At 31.9% G+C, this 14,008-nt stretch overlaps 1 protein-coding gene across 4 annotated transcripts in view; it reads left to right on the forward strand.

Annotated features, from left to right (window-relative positions):
* Nucleotides 1-2,286: 2,286 nt before the first annotated feature.
* lcp2a (lymphocyte cytosolic protein 2a) overlaps nucleotides 2,287-14,008 on the forward strand; it is a 40,103-nt gene continuing 28,381 nt past the window's right edge. For 3 of the 4 annotated variants that reach the window (XR_012396479.1, XR_012396480.1, XM_073934326.1), the window contains exons 1-4: nucleotides 2,287-2,649; nucleotides 7,813-7,875; nucleotides 8,670-8,716; nucleotides 11,542-11,601. Coding sequence is in view for 2 of the 4 variants with exons in the window: in XM_073934326.1 (XP_073790427.1) it covers nucleotides 2,572-2,649; nucleotides 7,813-7,875; nucleotides 8,670-8,716; nucleotides 11,542-11,601 (248 nt within the window). In the remaining 2 variants the exon portion in view is untranslated. 4 annotated transcript variants of the gene reach the window in all.

The following is a 14,008-nucleotide window of genomic DNA, read 5'->3' on the forward strand; positions in this document are numbered from 1 at the left end:
TACACAGCGGATGCCCTTCCAGCTGCAATCCATCACTGGGAATACACACTCATTCACACACATACATATGGGCAATTTAATTTACCCAATTCACCTATACCACATGTCTTTGGACTTGTGGGGGAAACTGGAGCACCCGGAGGAGACCCACGTGAACACAGGGAGTTTCATGTCAACTGTCACTTTATATATTATTTTTAATACATTTTTTTAACCAGTGGGTGAGTAATTAAGAATTCAAAAATAAAATGAATTAATGTTATCATATTATTTGTGTCCTATATATATATATATATATATATATATATATATATATATATATATATATATATATATATATATATATATATAGATATTGTGCTGGGATGGAAGGGCATCCGCTTTATAAAACATTTGCCAGAATAGTTGGCGGTTCATTCTGCTGTGGCGACCTCTGATATATAAGGGACTAAGCCAAAGGAAATAAATAAATTTATTTATATATAAATGAAATAATATTTATACACAGTTGAAGTCAGAATTATTAGGCCCCCTGAATTTTTAGCCCCCCCCGTTTATTTTTTCCCCCAATTTTTGTTTAACGGAGAGCAGATTTTTTCAGCACATTTCTAAACATAATAATTTTAATAACTCATTTCTAATTACTGATTTATTTTATCTCTGCCATAATGACAGTAAATGATATTTAACTAGATATTTTTAAGACACTTTTAAACAGTCTAAAGTGACATTTAAAGGCTTAACTAGGTTAATTAGGTTAACTAGGCGGTTAAGGTAATTAGGCAAGTTATTGTATAAAGTTGGTTTGTTCTGTAGACTATTGAAATAATATATAGCTTAAAGGGGCTTAGACTTTTAAATGCTTTTTAAAAAACTGTTTTTATCCTAGCCGAAATAAAACAAATAAGACTTTCTCCAGAAGAACAAATATTATCAGACATACTGTGAAAATTTCCTTGCTCTGTTAAACATTATTTGGGAAATATAAAAAAAAAAAAAAAATCAAATGGGGGCTAATAATTCTGACTTAACTAACTGTACATATATTTATTATATATTTGCTATTGTGTATATATTTGTAAATTTTGTTGAAATGTGTACATCAATAAAAAGCTATATATTTTTAAGCAAATTAAGCTTATAACCAAAAGACTATTACACAGTAAACAAACAAACATGTTTTTATATTAATTTAACACAAAATGCGTTAATCAATCACGTTTTAACATTTCAATTATCTGAGATTCAAATTGATGTTTTATGTCAGTTGTCTTTCTTGTAACATAAGTTTAAATGACTTGTAAATTTAAAATCAAACCAAAAGTGCTCAGGCGTAGCTTAAATAATGTGTCGGTGATCTTTGGGTAAGGGATTCATCAGAAGAAACTGCAAAAGTCACTCCAAAGCACTTGAAAAATGTGAAAAAAAATTATAAAAAATGGTTTTAAAATATTTTTTTTCACTTTTTTCAAGCACTTATTTTTACAACTTGAAAATTTTATTTGATTCAACAAGTCAGCATCTAATTCTTTAAAGTGACTAGTAAGATGTCAAACACACAATTTGTTCTTAATTGTCCATCTGTGTTATTATATTACTATCATTGTTCATATTACTATACTGCCTGTTTATTATAAAGCACATATTAATGTCTTATTCCAGTCTTATTTAGATCCCTTGTTAAAAAAAAAAAAAAAAAAAAAAGAAGTGGTTACAGAATATTCACTTTCAAAAATGTTGGGTTCCACACAATTCCTTCATGTTGTCTCAACACAAATCGGTCAAGCTAACTTGAAAGTTTGTACAAATTTATCTGGATTGAACATAAAACAATTAAGTTGTTTCACAAAAAAATCCTTAAGAATTGTGTCGTTTCAACCCATTTCAAATAAGTAGTTTAAACAAACAGCAAAAGTCCTTTTCTAAATGTTTCGTTGAGTTGAATTAACCTTACAAGCCAACTTGCATTGCATTAAATTGATGTAAAGCAGCTCTTATGACTTAAAAAATAAGTCGAAACATGCTTAACTTATTTTAGTGAGTTACACATAACAACATAAAATAAAAATTAAAAGTTGTAATAAAAAGTTTATTTTCTTACAGTGTACGCATGTTAAGACAACCTTTCATATCATGAATAAGTGACAATCAGGCGGTTATTGAAGGGGAAAACTCTTATTGGTGAACACATGTAATATTAAGATTTTTTTTTTTTTGTGAAGGGGCTGTACTTCCCCTATTTGTCAAAACAATCATTAACAGGAAGTCTATGGGGAAGTGGATGTCATTCTTTCTTTTCATACTCAGCTCAGGCAAATCCGGGGTGTTGGGTTTTTTCGTGTTTTCAGAAAATGTCGGTTGAATTTTGAGTAATTTCTTTAATTTCTGGATCGGCAACTGGGTGATTCTGTCATTATTTGGCTTTCTTTGGTTTGTTTTTTTAGAGCTGACACGTTTGTCTCCTCGTGTTCGGTGTCAGACGAAGTGTGAACTCAATCTGAGAGTGGTTGCTTTTTTTTTTTTTTGGATGCTTGTAGGCATTTAGGATTTTATATTCATCAGTGAAAAACAATGAGTTTTGGAAGTTTGCCGTCCAAAGCCGAGGTTCTGAACTGGGATTCACATAGCTTGGCAGACTTTTTGAAGAAGGTACTGTAGGTTACTTTCTCTTTTTGTGTCTTTCAATTGTGTAACTTTAGAATTAAATTGTACAATGAAATGGGTTGAAATGTAAAAATATTGTTGTGTAATCGGTTGTTGTTTAATAGATGTTCAGTTCAGATATTCTGTCATAGATGTTTAGCTTGTATCGACTTGGTCAGCACATACAGCATGCTTTTAAAGATATTTACCACATTTATTCATTATTTTTTGGATGTTGGATTTATACACACACGATAAGTATATAGATTCAATAAAATGGAATTCAGTAAATGTATGTCTTTTTATAGGCATTCACTAAATGTAGATGATCTATAAATACTGTATTCAGTAAATATATAGGGCCTTTTAGAGACATTCAGTAAATATTTGGTCTTTTAGAGACATTTAGTAAATATATAGGGTCTTTTATATATATATATATATATATATATATATATATATATATATATATATATATATATATATATATATATATATATATATATATATATGTAAATATATTGGCCCTTTTATAGACATCCAGTATATAAATATATATATGGTCTTTTAAAGACATTTAGTAAATATTAATGGTCTTATATATATTCAATAAATATATAGGGCTTTTTAGAGACATTCAGTAAATATAGATGGTCTTATAGATATATTCAGTAAATATGATCTCATATATATATAAGCAAAATCACACGAGTAGTGTGCTATGGCTGTACATCAGCACTGGTGGGAGGCGTGCGTTGGCACAAGGCCGCAGGCCGAGTGCCTTAGCGCCCCACCAGTGCTGATATACAGCCATAGCACATTACTCGTGTGATTTTGCGTTTATAGCACAGTTCGACGACAAAATCTTGTACATAAAAACGAAAATCAAACACAAGAGTCTAAAACCCTTTTGTATTAGTAACTATTTTCTTCCGCCATTCATTCACATCTGCAGCTGATGTCAGAACAGCAGAAGCCATTACTAATTCACCAACGTCACTTTAGAGCTAGCATTTGATTGATTCTCTATAGCGTAATGGGAAGCAGCGCTTCTGGTGTGTGACCCCACTTAAGGTGATGACAAAACAGCAAATTTTGCTCACATTTTAAGATTATAAGGCTAAACGTGACATGAAATGTCATCAGTCTACAGAGATTTCTCACCAGACTGCTGTTGTGTTTGCGATAAGGAGGAACAAGGCTGAATCCAGCTTCTTATTCGCAGCTTCTTATTAACTCTATCCGGTCCATCTTAAAAACCATAAGGCTTCAGTTTTTCAGCTTTTTATATGCGCTCAAGAGAACACACTGAGAAAGGGCTTATTATGCGGTTCTGGCGCCATCTTGTAGATAGACAACGTCAACCGTCTTTGGCTGCTGACGAGGTCTCAAAAATTGTAAATATTTTAAAATAGGCACTATTATTACAAATAAACTGCATAGTTGCAATCTAAACAACTACATTCTCGACTAAAAAAGCCTCAAAAGTACATATTGTTGTCTAACAACAGTAATATTTGTCAAACTGTAGCCTGCTTGTTGCTTGCTGTAAGGGCGGAGTAATACACAGAGGTGAAGGGTGAAGAGGCCTCTGTGTGATGTTACTGGCAAAATATCGCATGGATATTAGCCAAACAGATTCAAGAACCAGACAGAACTGTTGTTTAAATGAATATATACTAATGAATACATACACATACAGTAAATGTATAGGGCCTTTTATAAACATTCAGTAAAAATAGAAAATATTCTTTCCTCTGGAGAAAGTCTCATTTGTTTTATTTCAGCTAGAATAAAAGCAGTTTTTATTTGTTTATGAACCATTTTAAGGTCAATATTATTAGCCCCTTTAAGCTATATATATTTTTAATAGTCTACTGAACAAACCATTGTTATACAATAACTTGCTTTAATTACCCTAACCTGCCTAGTTAACCTAATTAACCAAGTTAAACCTTTAAAAGTCCCTTTAAGCTGTATAGAAGTATCTTGAAGAATATCTAAATATTGTGTACTGTCATCATGGCAGAGATAAAATAAATCAGTTTTAAGAAACAAGTTATTAAAACTATTATTAGAAATGTGTTGAGAAAGTCTTCTCTCCATTAAAAAGAAATTGGGGAAAAAATAAACACAGAGGCTAATAGTTCAGGGGGGCTAATAATTCTGACTTCAACTGTATATTCAGTAAATATTTAGGGCATTTTAGAGACATTTAATACATATACATTGTCTTTTTTTAGACAGGTCTTTTAAACCTTCTTTAGATAATCTTTTATTGGAATTCAATACATACATATGTTTTTTTTTTATTGGTCATGATGACCTTTAATAGACAATTGGTAAATATAGACTTTCTTTCTAATAGATATCCAGTACATATATTTTGATTACTTATTTTTATTTTTTATATTTTTAGTAGATATTTTTTTATATACATTTACAGATGTTAAGCACATTTGGGCATATTTATGTGACATTTAGCACATAGACTCTTAAAATGCAGTTCTTATTCAACCCAAATATGGACAAACCAAACAATTGTCCATATCTGGCTCACATTTGTGCTGAAACAACTTTTTAGAGTGTACAGTAACTGTTTTCTAGACATTCAAGACATCAATGTTATTTAAAAGATATATATATATATATATATATATATATATATATATATATATATATATATATATATATATATATATATATATATATATATATGTATATATGTATGTGTGTGTGTGTGTATATATATATATATATATATATATATATATATATATATATATATATATATATATATATATATATATATATATATATATTCATTATCTTTCGATTTAGTCCCTGATTTATCAAGGGTCGCCACAGTGGAATGTACCACCAATTAATTATTAAAGCACATATATGCTTTCCGTGATTTGAGTAAATACACCTTTTTTGTAGACATTAAGTACATAAACGTTCTTTTGCAGATGTTTAGCACATCACACATTGATGTGCTCTATAGAAGAGTTTATGCTACATTGTAAAAATATCCATAAATGATCAGTTTTCCATATTTTGTGATTTTTCCTTCTTTATTTCTTGCATTATGGGACCTTGATCTTTCTTCTAACAACTTTTGATCTTGAAAAGTTTGAAAAAGTGACTTAAATAACATTTTTAGTAATTTAAAGTGATATATTGTTGGTGTTGTATATTATGGTATTAAAACCTTGTAACCTTGCAGTTTTTCAGTTATTTTACCGACTTATTTCTCCATATATTATTTCTTATACATTATATTATTTCAAACTAGGGCTGCACAATAGATCTATTCAGCATTAATATCTCAATGTGATCTTTCGCAATAGTCACATTGCAGGATATATGCAATGTTGAGTTTGAAATATAATTTATCGTTTACATGGTTTTTTGATGCCTGTGATTGTATAATGATTTTAAAAGCGTTCAGGTATTAAAGATTGTACCATTTGTGGTAAAATGATTCTTTTTATTGAGTTATTTTGATATTCATTATTCAGTTACTGTACTTAAATACTGGTAGACTCGGGAAATGATAAAACACTTTATTTCAAATGAGTCTTTTTCTTGATTGTATTTATAGATTGTTATGCATGAAAATACAACACATGCAAATACAGAAATGCACTGCAAATGAAAATGTGCCGAGACCCCAAAAACTTTATAGATTGTATATTATATTTTATGGAGATGCAAATAATATACATTAGTTCATCAATCTCTGAATAAATTCGTGCATGAAAATAATCACCACACATGCAAATACAGAAATGCACTTCAAATAGCACAGAAAACCCCCAAAATTTTAAAGATCGTTTATTAGATTTCATAGAGATGCCCTCCTACTGCAGAATCATCCCAACCGATCTAACATTATCAATTCTTTCCAAGATATTAAGTCATTTGCTGATATTGTAATCATATATATATATATATATATATATATATATATATATATATATATCGCAAAGTGAAGTTTCACAAACTAATTTGCGAGGAGCACGTGATATGATTGATCGCGGCTGGTCTCTCATCGGTAATCATTAGTAAGCCAATCGGATTATTCCAAGCTCACTATAAATAGCCCGTCTAGGATTACTCCCTTATCCTCATTCTTTGAAGAATCCCCCTTAAGAGAACTACCTGATCTTGTACCAACCTTACATGCTCATTGACCAGGCGGAAGCCCTAGGCTCAATTATCTCTGAGCTCAGAGTTCTCTCCTGGGACAGCATGCCAAACTTGCTATTATCAAGTGATATCTACAGTAAGTGTGAACTCGTGAAATAAAAAAAAATATTGCAATGTTAATTTATTTTCAACATCGTGCAGCCTTATTTGATGTCAATAAATGTCAATAAAAGTCACTTAGTTAAACTGTAGAATTAAATTTTTAACATCAAAAGTCGCCAAAGCAGAGATCAAATTCCAATAATCCCTCTAATCTTATAGCCTCAAGATCCCATAATGCACCACCATAAATAAACAGAAAACACTTTTGAATCACAAAATGCGGAAACTAAATTAACAGATATTTGTTTAGAATATAGAGAGAAAATAAAATCCTGAAAATGCCGGCTTACTGTTTTATTTTTATATTAGAGAAATCCTTCATAAATGTTTAGAACATATTGATGTTCAGTTAGTTGTTTAGCATATATAGATTAAATCACTCTAAAGACTTTTAGTCTATGATAAATGAGAGTCATTTTTTACAAATAGCACAACAATTTCTAAAATATCTGAATGCACTTTTACCAACTTATTTTTAACAATGTGTAATACATGCCATGTGCCAATACTTTTGTCCTTTAAAAAAATCTTTTTTAATTGTCTAATTTTCAGCGAAAGTTTATTTTAAGTGCTTTATTTTCAGTGTTCAGCTCATATCTAAGAACTATTGAAGGGTCAGACTGGTTTTTCAGAGAAAGTAAGACGAGAGAAGAAAATGAGGCTGGAGAACTGTTGTGTTGTGGTGTATTGATGTTGTGTTGTGTCCACATGTCTCTCTCTCTCTCTCTCTCTCTCTGTGTGTGTGTGTGCATGTGTGTGTGTGTGTGTGTGTGTGTGTGTGTGTGTGTGTGTGTGTGTGTGTGTGTGGCCCTGTGTATTCAACTAACATACTTTGTTTTTCATTATCTTTAGCGGAATCTGACAGGGTGTGATAATGTTGTCAAGCGATTTAACATCAATGGACAAAGATTCCTGGTATGTACAATTTAAGACCAACAGTTTCACTGTGTGACCAAAATTGTGTCACCACTCTGTTATGATCACAGACAGTAGAAACTAGAATTAACTGTTTGTCATAAATTTGTTTGTCACAATAGTTGGAAGTATTTTTTTTGATGCTGTACAGTTTGCGATAATATTTTTGTGAGTTCTTTTTTTATTTAAAGAGACCAAATGTTTCCCTTTACAAAACAGATGAAGTCTGTGGCTTGACTCATTATAGCATAATTGTTTCCCTTGAACAAAAATATAGGAAGTGTGCTGTTATTAGAAACCCTAGTGACCAAGAAATGTTCAACTTCGAAAAAGTCACATACAGTGCTCTGCAAGTACACCCCTCTCAAATCTATCTTTTAAATATTTTGAATAGGAAGCTATACAATATTATATTTGTGCATATACTTTAGATTAGTCAGTACTGAAGCCAAATCTGGAGCTTATCTAACAAAATAACTTGCAATAATGGTCCTGAAACTAGTACACCCAAATTTATTTGTTATAGAAAAATATTAAATACAAAAAAAAGGAAAAATCCTCTTCTGAATTTAAATGTATTATCTTTCAATTTCTAAATATGTTTGTAACTAAAATATTATTTTAATAAATATATCTGTTTAATAAATCTGTTTTGTTTAAATGCACCAAAATAAATTGCCTATATTCACTGAGAATTTGATAAAAATATTAATTTTCAAAATGGAGTGTACTCAATTATGCTGAGCACCGTATATATGCAATCTTATGATGATGAAATACGTTTTTTTCCTCAGAATATGTCTGAAAATGACCTTCGAAGGTTTCCACAGCTTCATGCACCGTAAGTACTGATTATAGTTTTATTTTGTACTCATGTATTCATTTTTCTAGTTTTATTTTCTTAGTTTATTTTGTGTTGCTTAAGTATTACGTTACAGCACAGAACTTGTTCATTTTGTTTGCCATTGATTTTCCAATAGTTACTCCATTCAGAGACACACTTTAAGACAGAAATCCCCAAAAAATAAGCCATTTTTTGCAATGTAACTTGACAAATCGACAATTTGATGACAAATCAAGAATATACAGTTGAAGTCAGAATTATTAGCCCTCTTTTGATTTTATTTTATTTTTTTCCCCCATATTTTATATGTTTCCCAAATTATTTTTAACAGAGCAAGGAAATTTTCACAGTATGTCTGATAATCTTTTTTCTTCTGGAGAAGGTCTTATTTGTTTTATTTCCGCTAGAATAAAAGCAGTTATTAATTTTTTTAAAACATTTTTGGGACAAAATTATTAGCCTCTTTAAGCTAATTTTTTTTGTGATAATCTACAGAACAAACCATAGTTATACAATAACTTGCCTAATTACCCTAACCTGCCAAGTTCACCTTATTAACCTATTTAAGCCTTTAAATGTCACTTTAAGCTGTATAGAAGTGTCTTGAAAAATATCAAGTAAAATATTATTTACTGTCATCATGGAAAAGATAAAATAAATTTGTTATTAAAAATAATGTTTTTAAAACTATTATAATTAGAAATGTGCTGAAACAATCTTCCCTCCATTCAACAGAAATCGGTGAAAAAAATAAACAGGGGCGCTAATAATTCAGGGGAGTTAATAATTCTGACTTCAAGTTAATGTCAATTTGTTACATCAAAATTTAATTGAGTAAAGATCAAAGCTGAAAAACTTGTGAAGCTACGGACAATTTCCTTTTAAAATATACCTTTATACAAACTCTTAAAGCGATAGTGAAAATCATCATTCACTCTCTTCGTGGTTTTAAAAGATTTTTTATGTGTCTTCTGTTAAACACAAAAGAAGATATTATGAAGAGAGCAGTCGCTGAGGCCTTCCATATAGACTTCCATATAATTATTGAAGTCATTGGGGAGCAGCTATGTCATTCTTAAAAATATCTTCTTTCGTGTTTAACAGAAGAAAGATATTCAAATTGGTTTCAGACAAGTGCAGGGTAAAGAAATGATGACAGAGTTGTATTTTGTTTTATTTTTGGAAGGTGAACTATTTGTGTTGTGGCTCCAAGTCTCTAAAACTCTCTTCCTTTAACATTGAACACTCTGAGCTCTGTTGAAAATATACCTTCTTGCAAATTCTTAAAGCGATAGTGAAACATATGAACTCATCGTTTACTCTGCCTCATATGGTTTTAAACCATTTTAAGTGTCTTTCTTCTGTTAAACAAAAAATAAGATATTCTGAAGAAAGCAGTTGCTTCCATAGACTTCCACATGTTATTAAAGTCAATATGGACTAGCTAGGTTCTTCTTCAAAATATCCCCTTTCGTGTTCAACAGAAGTAAAGAAATTCAACTGGTTTCGGACAAGTCCAGGGTGAGGAAATGATGACAGAGTTGTACTTTGTTTTATTTTTGGACGGTGAACTATATTTGTGTTGTGGCTCCAAGTCTCTGAACTCTCTTCCTTTAACATTGAAAACTCTGAGCTCTGTTGAAAATATACCTTCATACAAACTCTTAAAGCGATAGTGAAAAAAATGAACTCATCATTTGCTCTCCCTTGTGGTTTTAAAATAATTTTAAGTGTCTTTCTTCTGTTAAACACAAAGATATTTTAAAGAAGGCAGTTGCTTCCATAGACTTCCATATAATTATTAAAGCCAATAGGGAACAGGTACGTCATTCTTCAAAATATCTTCTTTCATGTTTAACAGAAGAAAGATATTCAAACTGGTTTCAAACAAGTGCAGTGTGAGGAAATGATGACAGAGTTGTAATTTGTTTTATTTTTGGAGGGTGAACTTTATTTGTGTTGTGGCTCCAAGTCTCTGAAACTCTCTTGCTTTAACATTGAACACTCTGAGCTCTGTTGAACTTTTAAAAACACTTGATGAAATCTTCTGTGAACGAGATTTTAATTTTAAATAAGCTTGGCTTGATACTAACCTGTTTTGATTTGTGTTTTTAATGTAAAAGTTTTATTAATTTGACATATTTAATACTTGGTGTTTATACGGTTTCAAAATATGGCTTTAATTTAATTTAATTTAATTTAATTTAATTTAATTTAATTTAATTTAATTTAATTTAATTTGAAAGGTTAAAAAAACTGCAGGAGCTTATCACTTTGGTTTAAAAATATGGCTTTATTTTATTTTATTTAGGCTTTCTGCATGGTTTAAACAAAACTGCAGGAGCTCGTCATGTTGCGCTATTATTCAACAGTGTAAAAGTGCACAAACAGGTAGAAATATGCAAGAGCCCATCAATGACATAGTGACGTTTAGAGGAAATACTGCACAGGAAAGATAAACCAGAGAAGCAGATGCAGCAGGAACCATTGCGTTGATGCAGAAACATGTTTAGTAGAGCATGTTTATTGTGAAATGTTGTGAAAACCACATCTCAGTAACATCAAAATAAGTTGTTGTTATTGATTACTTCACAAAACCCTAATTGGATTCTGATGTGAGACACGGTGACTTGAAGTTAAAGTGTCTTTTCAGTGTCTTAAAGTGTTTCAGGTGCACAGAAAAGAGGTCAGAAAAAAATGATGGCTTCTTACCACATCCTGCTTGAGATCAAGCCTCAGCCATTACATTCTGTTCTTTCATGAGAAATAAAAACAAATAATCAATAACGTGTTGGTGATTTACTGTTTTCCAATGTTTTCAGATTCATCTCCAAGATCTGTCAGGAAATCTGCAAAGAGAAGAAGAGATTATTTGGAATGAGGCCAGTACATGTTTACTATCGCATATCTTGTGTTATATGCTGACTCAAATAAAGACTTGTTTGCTTTTATAACTGCATGCATTTGATACAGTAAATATTGTACAGTTGTGCTGCAGCCATTTCTATTTTAAAATATTTGAAAGTGTGCTTCCCCTGATTGAGTGTATGATTTACTCCAGTCTTCTTATGCATTATGTGATCATTCAGAAATCAGTGTAATTTGCTGATTGTGAAATGTTTTTTAATCAATGCTGAAAATTGGGGAATGCTTTATTTTAGGTGCCAATTCTCACTAGTATCTAGTGGCTTGTTACCTGTCTATTATTATTATTCATTAATTTTCCTTTGGCTTAGTCACTGTATTAATCTGGGGTCACCACAACGGAATGAACCACCAATTTATCCAGAGTATGCTTTACAAAGCCAATGCCCTTCCAGCTGCAACCCAATACTCACACACTCATACGCTACGATCAATTTAGCTAACCCAATTAACCTATACCACATGTCTGGAAACCGGAGCACCCGGAGGAAACCCACAAGAACATGAGGAAAACATGCAAACTCCACACAGAAATGGCAACTGACCCAGCCGGGGCTTGAACCAGCGACCTTCTTGCTGTGAGGCGACAGCACTACCCACTGAGCCACCGTGTCACTCCCCTGTTAATATAATATTGACATATTCTTAATCCCTAACCTTATCCAATAATATCTTAAAATAGCTTAATATCTAATAAACATCAAATTAGGAGTTGAGCTGAAAGTCATAGTTACTTTCGTCTTAATAGTGAGAATTGTACCTTAACTAAATTTTAACCCAAACAGATTTGCTACATAATATGTTTGTAGAAACTGACACGTTTATTTTCTAGGATTCTTTGTTAAAAACTAAAGAACAGAACTTGTTTGAAGTCATAAATGTCTGAAAAAGTCTAATCAGACTTTATGCCTAAAATATTAACACAAACTGAACTTTTTCCACTCTCATGTGGTTCCAAACCTGACTTTCTTTCTTCTGTGGAACATCAAAGATATTTCCAGAAGTATTTATTGAGATGTTTTTTGTAATGAGAGTCACATGACTCCCAAAACCAACATATACAATGAGAAGGGACAATTTTTCCTCAAAAATTAAAAACAGGCAAACATTTGATTAATGTTAAATACCTTATAATCAGAAGTGCCTTACATTACACAGCATTTTGTGGTTATGATAACAACAACAAAAAAAAAACTCTAAAAGTTGTAATAAAAGGACCGACCAATCAAATTAAGTAAAGTTTATTTGTAAACTAATTTTGAGAGGATAATGTGCTTATGATTGTCCTCAGCTGGTCCCACATTAGCTAACACATGATTCACCAATCAGATGATTCCTAACTCACTATAATAACCAGAGTTTCTTACCTCAGTATCTTTATCTTAAAGAATCCCCTCTTCCAGCCCTAATCCTCCCTTCTTTTTCTAGATTGGGCAACACGGCAGCCCAGTGGTTAGCACTGTTGCCTCACAGCAAGAATGTCACTGGTTAGAAGTCCTTACTGGACCAGTTGATATTTGTAGTGGTAGTAGTAGTTGTAAACTTTATTATTCTTGACAGGAAATTTGTTATGGGCATCACCATATTGCTGCAGAAATTCACTAAGAACAAGCAATAAAAACAATACAAAATACAGCAGTTACAAAAATTAAGAAAGACTCCCCCCTGAAACAGGTACAAAGGATTTCTTATAACGGTTTAACCTACACTTTGGAACTCTACAGTATATCTCCTACCCGAGGGAAGCAGTTTGTAATGTTGAAACAAAAAGTGAGTTGGATCGTTCACAATCCTTTCCACCTGATCGAGGACACAATTCTCATGTAAAACTTGAGGATTAAAATTTTCATCACGCCCAGCAATTTTTCATCCTATCTTTAAGAGATGCATCAATTTAGATTTACACTGAACAGATGGGTTGCCAAACCACACTGTGATACTATATCTAAAAATGCTTTCAAGTAGAGGCGTGTACCTATACCAGTCTCACGGTTCGGTTACCATTATCATGCCATCGATTCGGTTCAATTCGATATCTCGGTGCATCACGGTGCATTGACGATGCTTTCCATAACGTGGGTGGCTATAACGAGGTGTCTGTTTAAACACACACACACAAACACAGACACACAGCACCACACTGTCTCTCATTCACACACATACACAAACATAGACAGCACCTAACAAAAACACACGCATGTGCATGCAGACACAAACACACGCCACGTGCTCTTCCTTGCTCGCTCGCTCGGGAGCAATATTGTGATACTGCCCACTCCTTAAAATTAAACCAAGTTACCGACCGCTCCCGTGCTTTATTCAAAAATTTATTACCGCGCTGCATGAAATCTGGTCAGGTCCCGC

The sequence above is a fragment of the Danio rerio genome, chromosome 21, assembly GCF_049306965.1.
Source record: "Danio rerio strain Tuebingen ecotype United States chromosome 21, GRCz12tu, whole genome shotgun sequence".
Classification (NCBI taxonomy): Eukaryota; Metazoa; Chordata; class Actinopteri; order Cypriniformes; family Danionidae; genus Danio; species Danio rerio.